Here is a 14,527-nt window from a genome sequence, read left to right on the forward strand (position 1 = left end):
CTGAAATATTCATATCGATTATTGTCATTGAAAGAGCTGTAAAGCTACAGATTTCCCAGCCTCTTAAGGGTGACACCAGCAATTAATCTGATTAATTCATTCATTAATTAGGCCAGGGAGAGAAAGATGTATTGTTACCTTTTAGCTCTGGTCCATTTCACGTTCACATTGACTCATTACAGTAAAAAACCAGAGGTGCAAGCATAAAGTCATTCAGTGGACTGGCAGGAAACTCACTGTTTTAGTGACTGCATTTTCATTGCTACATGGACCCATGAGAGGGAATCAAATCCCGGTGCCTGACAGCAGGATGGAAAAATCGTAATATCACACGAAGGAGGTCACTGTGTGGTAGCTACGTTTTTAGTAAAATGCTCAACACAAAACAAATGGTTTCAGCTGTGTTAATACAAATGGCATGGATTTTTCCAAGGGTGTGTATTTTTGGGGACATTTTCAAATTTCAACTTCAGCTCCTTTAATATGTCTACAATACACTGTGCACACAAAATAGTTACGCACGGGACCTTAAGGACCAAAACATTCCCATTCAAAACCATTAAACCTGCAATTTTTGATCCCCCTGCCATTACATCATAAAATCACACAGTCTGTTTTGTTAGGCTTTCATTCAAGTTCAAAGATGAAGCCATATTTGGCCTACGGAGCAAATACATTTTCCTGGTATCCACTAGTGACACTGCTGCGCTATTATGTAAACAAACTGGCATTTAGAGGCCAATAAGCAGGCCTCTAATGTTTGGTGAAAGCAGAGTCACAGACAACACTTCTACTTAAAAAAAAAAAAAAACAATATTACAAAATTTCAGACATTTATTGTACATTTATCTACCATTTTATTCATATATGCCACTATTCTGAGGAAACCAATCCCTACGAAGTAAAAGTATGCTGAGGAGAGGATCAGAGCCTCTCTTCTGATTGGCTGTTAGACTATTAAAAATTTAGCAGAGTTCCAGTAAGTACTCAGAGAAACCAAATTCTGCAGGTTGGACAGTGGGCTGGGCTGAGGGTGGTGACTGCTTTGTTGTGACATCACAAAGCTACAGAAGTCTTGACGGCTCATTTACGGACTGAGTGCTTTGATACTTTTACAGTATTAATATAGAACCTAGTCCGGCTTAATAATCAACAGATATGGAAATTGGAAATCTCATTTTATACAATGTAGAGTGGTAGTAGTTTAGCTTTTGAATTCATGCTAAAATTGCAAATCTACCATCATAAAACTTTTATTTATTATTTAATATGACTGAACCGAACTAAACAGGTTAGATCTGAACGACGCTTTAAATAACACACAGAATTTAATATGTCATATTAAAATATCATCAGATGCATTTTTTTTTTTTTGCTTCACTTTCCGTCAGGAGGCTGACTGATTTGTCTAAACTCACCTAATTCACATTGTACTTTCTGTGACATTTCACAAGTTAACTTAAAATTCTCTCGGCAGATAAACGAAAACATATCTCCTCTGTCTCACTCTCCCTCCCTCTTTCCCTTCCCTCCCTCTGTTGTCTCTCCCTCTCTGGAGTGTTGATTCATGTGCAGTCATCTTCAAACTAGTTCTCTGAGGACACACATTTCGAAAATAATTTCTCCCTCCAGAACGTATTTGTGGGTTATTATTTAACATTTTTCCAGGCCAGCAGGGAACTAAATTGAGTAAATTTAGGCTCATTAAAACACAGTAGCGTATTGTTTTCTTGTTGAAACACACTGGAAGGAGATCTGTGACCTATTTTGAGTTAAAGAATTTAATCTTTTCCCACATATTTGACTCTGCTTTATGCTGCTGCAGCTGCACTGACGTACAGGCTTTTATTTTGCCTGCATGATTTCGCAGGGACTCTGGAGCGCGTTTGCAACATAACAATAAGGATTTGGTGACATAACATCTCGTCCTTGTTTCTCCAGTGTAATGTGAGGTGGCCATTTTACAATAAATGCACGCACACACACACACACGCACACACACACACACACACACACACTTTCAACAGATACAGTCCTCTATTTCTCTCTGATTTCCTTTCTTTTTTCTGTATGTTTGGACAAAGATGATGTGGGCTTTACATTAACTCTCCTCTGGGAAACCCTACATCTTCACTCACTTATATAAAACTCTGGTATTCACATCAGGTGTGGCATAAATTAACAAGTCACAGACGTGCCTGTGTTTCAGCAAGTGAGATGAATGCATAACACTTGAAACTGTAGATCCACATGTTTAAGTATTCATATGCAGCAGACGACCTGAATGCACATGTAACATCTCACCAGGAGGGGTGACAGGGGAAATACTCGAGCAAATCGCATGAAGCATAAAGGTTCATTTTATCGTCAAATTTTTATTTCATATATTAGTTTCAGTCAGAATTTAGCCATTGAATGTATCATTGAAAGGTATTTTAGTTCAGTTTTTGTCAGTTACATTTTTTGTTTTTTTGTTATGGTATGTTTTATGCTCTCTCTCTCTCTCGCCAGTAAACGCTCCATCAGAAGAACGTCGGAGATGGACGAATAGCCTCTGAATCTCCTGCTCACCTCTCCCACATAGGAACTGTTGCCGCTATGTCTGACAAGTTCTCTAACTCAGTGGTTCCCAACCTGTGGGCTGGAAAGGTATTGCCAGTGGGCTGACAAATCATTTGCAAAACAGTAACATTTTGGTGAAAAGATGTAATTATAATAATTATAATATAAGTATGTATATATATATATATATATATATATATATATATATATATATATATATAAGGTTTTTTTTATCTTTTACAATTACAACAAAAACAAAGAACTTCCATTTTTCCTTTTTTTCCCTCATCTTAAGGCCTGTCACTGTAATAAGCAGATGATGGGGACTTTTATGTTGTCGCCGGCCGGACCACATCATATACTTGTTTGCTATCCCTGTCTGATTGTGCGCTAAAAGATTACACCCATGGCAAAAACTGAGTTATCAAAATAAATAGCTGGTTAGCAACAGATAGCGTTAAAAGAAAGAGAGTCAAGAGACAGATGGTGAATCGCCAAGTGATCTCTCATCAGACAAAAAAGAACAATTGAGCTTCCCCTGTTTTCAGTTCAGTCCTGAGTGTTCAATTGTTATCATTAAAATAAAGAGCGCTCTGAGACGGCATTATTTGGCCTCCTTATCGTTATGGAGTTGGATGTGGGCCACCAGCATTTTTGATATTTTCAAGTGGGCCAGGAGCTGGAGAAAGCTTAAACTAACACTCACTTCTTACAGGAATTGGCCCAGTGTGTGAAAGTGAGCAGGGCTTGATCTGTAGTGCTCATTTATTAATCTTTATACAACCCTTTTTGTCACTTTTCAGGTGCACAGCTGAGGGCATCACTATGAATGTCGTCCAGGAGAGGGTCTGAAAATGCTCGCTGCTATCCTCATATTTAAACTGTAATATTTCCGCCTTCAAGTGTGGTCATGGGGAACAACTCTTTTAGTTCTTTTTCTGGCATGAGCCACCTCTTTGCTGTTACAGGTGCAATTCTTGTGTATTTACAAGGTTAGTAATAAAAAGATGAACAAAGATTTGTTGTCAATGATTTCAGTAGCAAAACTAACACACTGGAGCATCAGCAAAGGGGGAAATTCATGTAGGCCAGCCAGGAAATTTCCTACTTCCTGTAACGTGAGTAATGTTGTCATTGAACAGCCATTTCCTTAAAAGATGGGAAAGCAGAGAGGACAGCTATTCCACAGAGAAGCTCCGCACACACAGCTCCAAGTCGTAACACCATTTTGCAGGCTGCTGACAGCAAAGACAGCTAAATATGTAAACGTCAGCTCGGCTAACATCCCAGCAGGCGGCCAAAAATACAAACTGCACCTTCAGATATTAAACTGGCTTTCTAAAAATAGTAGGACATGACGGGAAGCTTCTATTTTTTTCCTGATCCCAGTGAAAGCTTCTGATAAACGTGCCTTTTGATACACAGTGTAATTACAGAAAAAAAAACAAACAAAAAAAAACAAAAAAACAATGATATAATCATGTTGGAGACAGCCGATTTTCATGCTGCTATTATGCATATAGATTAAACGGTTCCCATGCGTCCTGTTTCTAACAGTGTTAGTATGGATTTGCACTGCTTTCTGAATATGATGTCATCAGCAGGATGCATGTGAGCTGCATTTAAAGGGTTATCATGGATTAATAGGAGACAGGAGAGGTTGTCAGAGATGAAAGAATATGCAGGAGGAGGTGGGAGGGGTGAGTCTTACCTCTTCTCGTATTCTCTTCACTGTTTCCCCTTTCTGTGGAAAGACACGAAATGCACACAAGGTGTAAACAGCAACCCGAGATGAATTCTTATTCATGTGAACCACTTCACTACTGGCATCAGTGAACAGTAAGACCTCTCGTCACAGGGAATGGGGCAGGTTTTCATTAAAAAAAATCTACCTGCAAGTTGTCTCAGCTAAAACTGTCTTTCAAAGTGACTCCTACATTGTGAATGTTTACTTATCTCCCACCTCTGTGATTAAAGTGTGGTTAGATTTAAGCTTAAGTTTTGCATCCATTCGCCGAGGTTATGCTAATTATTGGCATCGGAGACAAAAACCCTCAAGTGAGCGTGGAATCGTACCATCACCATGAGCTTTACCACAATTGACAATTCACATGAGCCATCCCAGCCACTACATCAGCTTTCAAAACCATACCTGACTTAATCATAGCCCAAAACAGGAAGAGCTTGTACTTGGAGCACCTTAGAGATGAGTCAGAGAGAGAGGGGAAGCAGGGAGGCGACAGTCTCTCACCCACACTGACTTATTGAGTTTTATTTCAGTGCCACAGGAACAAGCTTGTCATCAGTAGACCTCAGTTTTTCTGTGCACGCCCGGGTTTGATTAGGTTAAAGGTACCCTGTGGAGTGTTTGACCACCAGTCGAGCTATGGAGCCATGTCTTTATGAGCGAGTCCTGCTGTGTTTCAAGCACATGGGCAACGCGATACATATTTCTCCTGCTGGTAAAGAGCACCTTCATTAAAGAAGCTGACATTAGCTTTTGATTGATGCCTGGACTGGAACCCCTGTCTGTGATGTCAAAGTCACTGTACAGCAAACGATCCTCCCCAGCCTCCTCTGAAAATCACCCTACTGATGCCTTTGCTGCTTATTTTATGGGACCATCATTTCCTAAAGATATAAGTTTCTTGAAAGATTCCTGGAAAGCTTAATTTAGGTTGAATTATGGAGTTTAGCTTCTTGTAATGAGTTTAAAAGCAATTTATGCAAAAAAATATACAAAATTTATTTATTTATTTATTTTTTTTCAGCTTTCCCATTTTGCACAGTCTGCCCTGTCCCAGCTTTTCTCCTTATTGTACATTTTACTTTGGTAATTGACAAATAAAAAAAAATGCTCATGCCTTTAACATAAGATACAATAATATAATTATATAGGTATTATTCTTCAACATACCTAAAACATTAATTTTATCATAATTATATATTATTTAAAAAACAAATTACATAAAATAAAAAAATATAATGATATTATCATAAAAAAAAAAGAAAAAGGAAAAATAAATAAATATATAAACATTTCAATATCTGGGCTGGACAAGATCAAAATATTAATTTTGGATATCACCCAAGCCTAAACCCAAGTACATATTAATTCATTCATTCTTCATTTATAATTGGCAACTTTATATTTCTGGTATGTTGAATCATATGGCTGCCTTTTTATTTATTTTTTTTATGTTCACCTGACCTGTGACTATTTCAGTGCCAATTTACATGTTCTTTTGAGGAAACTTCCTTTAATTGAAAGAGTCCAAAAATAAAATGTTCATAATGATTTGTAAATATTTATGAATTTTCAGCCGGCAGCTACCTACTGTTATTATAAGACACGCGAGATACCTATATGTGGAAAACTGCAGGACCGCCTTGAAAAATTCAGGCGAGGAAAATGTGATGTTTTTCACCCGCTCATCATCAGCCAGCGGGGCCCCCCCCAAGAAGCTTCACTGGTCGAGTTTCTCAGGTATGAGAGTCTATAGCAATGAATGTGACACATGAGTTTACTAAATGAAAAGAAATGTGCTCGGGAAAAATTGTTCCCCTGATAAATAAACATTTAACTGGAACAGTGATGTAATTTTAATGCCATCTTTGTGTCAGAGACTGCAAGTTAAAAGACCACACACTGCAAGTGATGAGGATGAGGGGCACAATCTAAATATATACTGATGGAAACCAGCTCCAATCACGGGTTGGTGAATGTGCTGTGAGGGCAATGGTCATTATCACACTTCACTTGGCTGTGATATATTTGGGGGGAAAAAAAAAAATCCTAAAGGGTTTTTATTTAACACGTCCTCAGTTAAATTGACTCGCATCCCTGGAGAGCAGCTCCTTTTCTGTAACGTAGAGATTGGTCTGACATGGCCTGACTGGAAATTTTACACACTATTAATGCATATTTCATGGCAACTTTATATCGCTGCAGTAGGGTTACACTGAACTTGAGCAGCACGCCAATTTTAGAAATCACAGTCTGAACATGGCTGGGATTTTCAAACACGCTGTTTATAGATGGGAAGGATTTTCCCCATGTCAGTGTTGTGACATAATTGTATATATAAATATAAATGTTTTCTAATACTGCTGAGAAATTCAAATTAAAGACAGTTATATATATGTTATATATACTAAAAGCCATAATAAAGTATTCCCAGAAATTTTCTTGGCGTGCATTGAACCAAAATGTTTTTGGTTTTTTCTTTGACAGTGTTCAGGTCTTTGTACAGATGCAGAACAGAATGAAAAGTTATAAAATGTAACTCACCTTGCCAATAATGCTTCCTACTTCCTGAGGAGAGAAACGAAAAGAATGTTACCATAACGACAGATTGGATATACAAAATGAGACAAACAAAATCTCTCTCATCCAGCAAATCAGGAGCTCTTATCTATCTTTGCATCTTTATCAAAATAAAAGCAGCATTTTGTCATTATGTTGTGTATTATGCACCAAAATCTGCTTTTTGTTTAGCCAATCTGCACATTTGATAATGACTGAAAAGGAATAACATTTTATTATGTCTCTCTTTTTTAAAATTTTTTCTAGTAAGTCTTTTGGTTTTGCCTTTTTTTTTTCTGTTTCACATTGATGTGATTGAGTTGATTGGAGAAGCAGCAGCTGTGTGCTCCATCTTTGTGACAACAGAATGACAAAAAATGTTCACCTAAAAAGACAAAGTAGAAAATTGGATGCCACTACCAAATAAATGGGATAATTACATTAACCAAAAATATCGTGGTGGGCAATTTATAGTGTACATTTAAAATTACAAGTGTATACAGATGTGGCAGATAAGCTCAGTTATACTCAGTTATATAAAACTACTGTAAATTATGAGATTAATAAATCCCATGTAAAGACCAAGACTAACAATGTGTTAGTGCTTGACTTTCCTTGCCTGTTCATTCATCCTGAAGATGAAGGAATGCTATAGCTTCATTAAATAAAGGCTCAGTGATATCCTGAATGAGTGGGGTAACATTTTTAGCAGGGGGTAATAATGCACTTATTGGGGACTATTTTGAGCTAGTGATTTATATAAATTTGGTACTCTAGTGAGTGTGTTTAATGCAGCAGGACAGTGTATGTGCTGGTGGTAACAAAGGAACATGGCACCCAGTGTAACAGTGTGACCTGTGTGGTTTTTAAAGGTCCCATATTGCATAAAGTAGGTTTTCATGTCTGTTTTAATTATAAACCAGGTCTAGGCGCTAAATACTGTGAAAGTATCAAATTGTGCAATCCACAGATAAAATGCACACATCCTGTATTCAAAAACTGTGTCTTAAAACGAGCTGTCACAATTTCTGTCAGCACCCTCGGCCATGTCTCCAGCATGGCCTACCAGGACCCAAACCTTGCAGAATGTGATTTCTGCCTGAAATCTGCTATTTTTTCATTTGAATTCACTCACAAAAGAGTCAACCAATCAGAAGAGAGACTTCTCTCTTCTGATTTGCTGGATTACCATCCTGCTGTTGCTAGGACTCCTGGGAGAAGCCCAAAAGAGGAGGTGTAAAACTACACCGAGATGGTTTTTGGTAGTGGAAAACACAAATTTATTTTAAAACTTAAAATAAAACACCAGAAAAGTGCAAAATATGGGACCTTTAATAACTTGTGCAAAACAATGGAGCCCTATAGAATCAGGGGAATCATATATATCGGGCTTTCAGTCTTGGATTTGGATTTATCGGAAATAAGATAAAAATATTTAAAAAATCATGAGACATTGAATTCAAATCCTGTGAGTAGTTCATCTGCACAGGTCACCCTCCCTCCCTCTCTCCTCACCTTTCCGTGCATGAGAAGGCGCAGTGTGAGCGTGACTCCCATGGCCCCGTCTCCAAACTCCCGTTCACAGCTCATGGTAGTGGTGGTGTGGTGGGTGGAGGTGTGGGTGGACTCTGCCGCTGGGAGACGCATGAAGGTCTGAGGCCCCGAGGCGTATGGAACTGTCCAGAACACCACAGAGAACCCTTCGGAGAACCCGGCGAGGAATCCTTGGAGAGCCCTGGCAGCTGTGAGAGAGGGGTGAGGGGAGGCTGGGTTCGGGAGGGTGGATGGTGGGATGGTACTGGTGGAGCTGGTGTCACAGGGTGAGTTTTATCCTTGTTCTTGTTTCTCTTTAAATTCTGTAAGAAAAGAAAAAGAAAGGGGGAAAAAATTGTGATGAATGTTGTTTCTAATCCACATCATGTTTACCACTATGCTTAAGCTCACATGATAAATTTAGACAGTTTTGTACATTTACGGAATCTTAATTTGCTAAGATTCAACAGCTCAATTAAACACAGCTGTCAGTGAAGGTTTTCTTTGCCTATTACACCTGTATCCACAGTGTCTTACAAAACACAAGACGGAAAACAGCCGCTCAGCTTTGTGAGAGCTGATGTGCTGTGTGGTGCCGATGAATATGACTCAGCAGACACAGATGAAGACATCTGAAGAAAAATAGGACGAAACGCTGAAGGACAAAGCAGCCTAAAGCCAGTGTGAAAGAAGCACTAATCAAACTCCACTGGATCCAAAAAACATCAATGCTCAGCTTCCCTGCTGATATACAATGTCAATCATAATATATATGACTCCTCCCACCCTGGACACAAACTCTTTGAGACACTCCCCTCTGGCAGGAGGCTGCGGTCCTTCAGGACCAAAACCTCTCGCCACAAAAATAGCTTCTTCCCATCTGCTATTAGCCTCATCAACAAGGCTAGAGAGCCCCACTGTTGCTGATCAATTGCACCAATCACCAGAAAAAATTCCTTGTATGTGAAAACATACTTGGCAATAAAACTGATTCTGATTCTGATTCTGATTCTGATATTATACTTCAATTGACCAGTTTAACTCTATCTAATGTGTTTCAGGCTTGTGGTTCTCTCTCTTAGTTGAGTGTGTTATGGCGCATTGACATTATTCTGGGAAAATAAATGTTTTCATGACCACCTCCTATTATTGTTTATGTGGTGTTTTGCGACGGCACCAAGAGGAGTGCGAAAAAAGATTTATTGAGCTTTGACCTGAGCTGCACTGACCTTTGGGAGCACAGCCAATCACGGTTGACCGCTGCTTGAACAGACAAAAAATGAATTAGTCTACTCGTGTTTCTGACCAGACAAACACAGACAGCCTCTTCACTTGGCAAAATATCAGTATGCAAATTAGATGTATTTTTAGGCAGAATCACAATCCATGATCTTTTGTTGAACTTGTGATCACGTGACTCGTTGTGCATATGGTTTCCTGGACACAAACCAGGACCTGTCACTTCAACTTAAAGGCCAGACTCACAAATCTCTGCTTCCTGTTTCTACACTAATTTTATTATGAAAGTCCTGACCAGAAGTTGTGATTTCGTATCTTTCCACCACTTTGACATTTCTTTCGAACGTTTGTCAGCTCGCCATGACTCCTCGCCCACAATGCTGTCTTCTGTTTACCTATTGTGTCACAACCAATCACACTCAGTTCATATGGGGTATTCATTTGGACAGCGCTGTTATCTATTTATGAGGTGTTATACTGTATGTAAGTATGTTAATTTGAAACTTCAGTCCCTCCTCGTGTTTCCCTGCTGCCGGGTCTCATTCCACAGACAGACTGCAACACCACCATCTTGGACTGCAGCTGGTTCTTGGACGGCGGTTCTTGTTCTGCTCAGGTGGAGAACTTGTGGCGCTAAGCCAAGCTCGCCAAGGCTGCAGAGCAGAACATGGACTGCTGCCTCCAGCGACAGTTAGCGGGCTAGCTGTTTAACAGTTAACAATGGGCTAGTTAGCAGCGACTGAACTTTGAAATTAAATAAGCTAGTTAAGAAGTCGCTTTCAGGATCTTTCAGGATTGATCATAATTTCTTCACAACGCAGGTTTATGTTCATACATTTAAGCTCAAGATCATATCAGACTTGCAGTGGTGAGGGCTGGGGTGAGATAGAGAGTGAAAGCAGTGACTCATAAAGCTTCCTACAAGTGAACGAGTAACAATCATTGACTGGTGCGTTCTTATTTGGACTTGTGTCTCAGCTTAGTCAAGTGCTGCCAAAGCACAGAGCTGAGTGTGCTTGCGAATATGTGTGTGATTTTGCTGTTAAATTATTTTGGTTGTAAACCAGCAGTGTGTTTGGCTCCATAGCTACGAGGCCTACAAGCCATTTCATTGATTCAACATCCTGAGCAGCTTTCTGAAAGCACCGCAGGAGTGAAACAACTCCGGCGCAATAAGAGGTGTGGAAATTAACATAATTTCTCAAGTGTCAGAAGCTAGTCAACAAGTCAGCGCGGTAATTTAAAAAATTAATTGGGAACTCTGTTTAAAAAGCTTAGGGGGCTGAATTAAATAAGCTTTTGGCAATGGAAATGCCACTCAAGCGTGATGATGGTTAAGCACTTCCTTTTACCCCAAACCCCCTCCGAAACAGAGAGCAAAACAGCAAAAGAGAGCAGACCTCAGCCGTTGCTGCATACTAAAGAGATGTTTTCTCCCTCTCCTGTGTGTGTGTCTTTGTCGAGGCATATGTATACATCTGTGCAAGCGTGTGTGTCATAAACATCATTACATGCATGTCTTATACTTTGATCATTTTTGTGTAAGCTTGCGCGATTTCCTTGAGCATTGTGTCCGTTTTCATGTTTCTGCATGTGCTGTCTGGAGAGCTGTCTTTCAGGCATCCGTCTCTATGCCAACGAGGATCCTTAGTGGCATAAGGTATGCATATGAATAAATAGATGCATATGAATGGGTATTATTTTTCATATTAAATCATCTGTGTATGTGTATTTGTGAGTGTGTGTGTGTCATTGCATGCTCTTACATGTGTGTTTCTGTGCATCAATGGAGCTTTTTGTATGCATCTCCATTTGCAGTGTGAGCGTCTGCATCTCCCGGGCTCATAAAAAATACACACTCTACCAAAGTAGGTCACAAATGCAATGCAGGCTGTCTGGCATGCCAGACGAGCAGTGTCTCACGACGATGTACACACACACACACACACACGCACACACACTTCAGAGAGACCACCTGAGAAACAGAAAGCTGACGGGTGGAGAGGAAGCAGAGCAAAAAACATGAGGGGAGAGTGACAGAAAGACGGGACGGAGAGGAGGAGCAGAGAGGGAAGAGGCTGAAACGGGTGTCGTAACACTCGTTTCATCATTTTCACATGGATTCATTTATTCAGAGCATAGGTCAAGTGTATGAGTGTGTGTGTGTGTGTGTGTGTGTGTGTGTGTGGACTTGTCACACTATGTCACTCTATAGAAAATTGTGTGCACCCTTCTGTGTTCTACTTGTGTGCATTGGAGTGTGTGCATGTGCTCGGCTGCATGAGTTCATGTAGTTGGAGGGACGCATTATGCATGTGGCTTTTTTTTTCTGTGTGTCTGTGTGTGTGTGTTTGTGTGTGCGTGTGTCTGTGTGTGTGTGTTGGAAAGAGAGAAAGATGTAAATAAAGGACATATGAATTATTGAAGCTCTTTCAGATGCTTCAGCATGGCATTAAAACCTGGCTCACCATCCCCCTTTGAGTCATATATGATCAAATGCACACATACAAACACACACACACACACACAAACACACACACACACAAACAGTTAACATCCCCATGGACCTGTCCTTGTAAAAATGGACTCAGGGGAATTAGCCATGAATCAGCCACGCATGAGGTCAGCCCTTGGTGTGTGTGTGTGTGTTTGTGTGTGTGTGTGTGTCTCTGCGTGCGTGCATGTGTGCGTGCGTGTGTGTGTGTATGTGTTTGTGTGTACTTGCATTACTCATGTTGTGGAGACAAAAATATGTTCAGTCAGTCACATTGTGTGGATTTTTCAAAAAAGATGATCATCATATCGTGATTACAGTCAAGACCTGGTTTTTAGAATCCAGATCAGGGTGGAGGGAGAGTGTAGAGGTTATTAGTCACTGAGGGCAAAGGTCACACTAAAGCTCCACACTCTGTACACATCTCTCCCAAAAAACTGTTTGCATCTAACAGATCTTTGTCATATAAACATGAAAAAGCACAACAATTTCATGATGCATAATTAATTCATAATGTATTTCATAATTTCAAGCAGTATATAAATAAGAGAATTAATGAGTAAACTTAAATCTGAGTTGATTGATACATAATAAATTCATTTGTTATGGTTAGAATGTAATAAGATGTGAAATATGTTGTCTCGCGAGAATGTGTCGTCATATGTGGCGGAACTAACAAGAGTGGGGTTTCTCTTTCCCATGGACTCCACACGAGCTGATACCTCTGAACGAGGCTACCGTGTTTGCATAAGTATGGATTATTAGTGTTTGAAGCCGGAGCTGACAGTCAAATGGACTGTCTAAAGGACTTAAGTATCTCTTTTCATGACAAGCAGCCAACAAGGTATTTTGTTTCACAGGTAGAAAGCTTTTTGTTTCATGTTCGCGCCAAGCGCTGCTAGTGTTTTCATGCTATATTGTAAAACATTTTGGTGTAACTTTACGTTATGTTCACTCATAACCACAGTTCTCACGGCGTTATGGAGGCATAATGACAGAGTGGAGATATCAGAGAGAAGCAAACATGCTGAAGCAATAAATGCCTGTTCCAAAGAACCAAGCTGTGTCTGTGTTGTCGTGAAGAGAGCTACAACAAGCAACATATAGACACAAACACATTCTGCATGACTGAGAGTCAACCTATTCTCAGACCAATCACAAAGGTTGCATAATGCGTCTATACGACACGTCTATATGGGGAACAACACATGCCTCTGTGGAAAGGGCTAAAAGAGAAAAATATATATTATACAAGAACATATTGAACGTAAGACTTCAAAGATTCAGTAACATGTAATACATAAATCAACCAAAATATAGTTTAAAAAATACTATATATTAAAGTAGAAAATAATGATAATATGTAACTCAGAAGCAAGTACAAACCTAGTAGATTTTATATTCACATCATCAACAGAGAAATAAACAAAACACAGTCAAAAGAAAGAATAGAAAAGGGGAGAAATAATCAAAATACATTCATAGGAAAATACTTCAGGGTACAGATGTAGAATGGCTCTCTTCATGACCCCCTGCCCCTCTGAAGGTTGTGTGTTCACTCTCGATGTGAGTTCAGTGTAGATGTTGGAACATATTAAAATTCATAGCCACAGGATTCTTTAATGCATTTGAGAAATTTCTGAAATACAAGGAAAAGCTTTTGGATGAGGCTGCTCTACAATCTGTCTGTGACCAGTGTCTGGACAATGAGGCAAAGCAGCATCCTGACAGGTTTGTGTGTGTGTGTTTGTGTGTGTTTGTGCTCAGTTCATACTGGAACACTTAATCCTAATAATGGAACCACAACAGCAGAAATGAAGACGACTAGAAGAACAGAGCATGCACCCACATCTTACATAGGGATTATGTAAATATTACAGATGTGTAAGAGCGATGATGATCACAGTGACACATGTACACACACTGACACATGTACACACACTGACACATGTACACACACTGAGTTGCATGGACAAACAACATCACATTGCATTCTCGTGGATTTTCTCTGTTGAAATGCAGAATTTTTTTTTTTTCTTTACTTTTTTTAAACATTTAAACACAAACCAATTGTAGAAAAGCAGCCTCTGCTTTTCCATCAAGACTTGACTATTGTAATCTTCTGTTTTCTGGCCACATCCTTGTATTAAAAGCCTTCAAATGGTTCAGAATGATGCAGCTACAATTTTAACTAAATCCAGGAAATTTGATCACATTACGGCGGTTTTAGCTTCCCTCCATTGGCTTCCTGTCCACGTCAGATCAGACTTTAAGGTGCTTCTGATGACATACAAAGCTCTACACGGACTTGCTCCTTCATACCAGTCTGATCTTCTTCAACCTTATACTCCCTCTCGTGATCTCCGCTCCCAGAGTTTATGACTGTTGTCTGT

General features: G+C 39.5%; 1 protein-coding gene across 2 annotated transcripts in view; it reads right to left on the bottom strand.

Annotated features, from left to right (window-relative positions):
• The window catches only part of pcbp4 (poly(rC) binding protein 4), a 246,319-nt gene that overhangs the window by 158,666 nt on the left and 73,126 nt on the right, over window positions 1-14,527 (bottom strand). For both annotated transcript variants that reach the window (XR_011693117.1, XM_071493224.1), the window contains exons 3-5: window positions 8,384-8,724; window positions 6,854-6,877; window positions 4,274-4,306 (exon numbers count right to left, since the gene is read on the bottom strand). Coding sequence is in view for 1 of the 2 variants with exons in the window: in XM_071493224.1 (XP_071349325.1) it covers window positions 4,274-4,306; window positions 6,854-6,877; window positions 8,384-8,515 (189 nt within the window). In the remaining variant the exon portion in view is untranslated. The remainder of the gene's footprint in view (window positions 1-4,273; window positions 4,307-6,853; window positions 6,878-8,383; window positions 8,725-14,527) is intronic.

Source organism: Trachinotus anak, unplaced genomic scaffold (assembly GCF_046630095.1).
Source record: "Trachinotus anak isolate AG129_WGS33_773 ecotype Australia unplaced genomic scaffold, CSIRO_AGI_Tana_v1 ptg000013l, whole genome shotgun sequence".
Taxonomy (NCBI): Eukaryota; Metazoa; Chordata; class Actinopteri; order Carangiformes; family Carangidae; genus Trachinotus; species Trachinotus anak.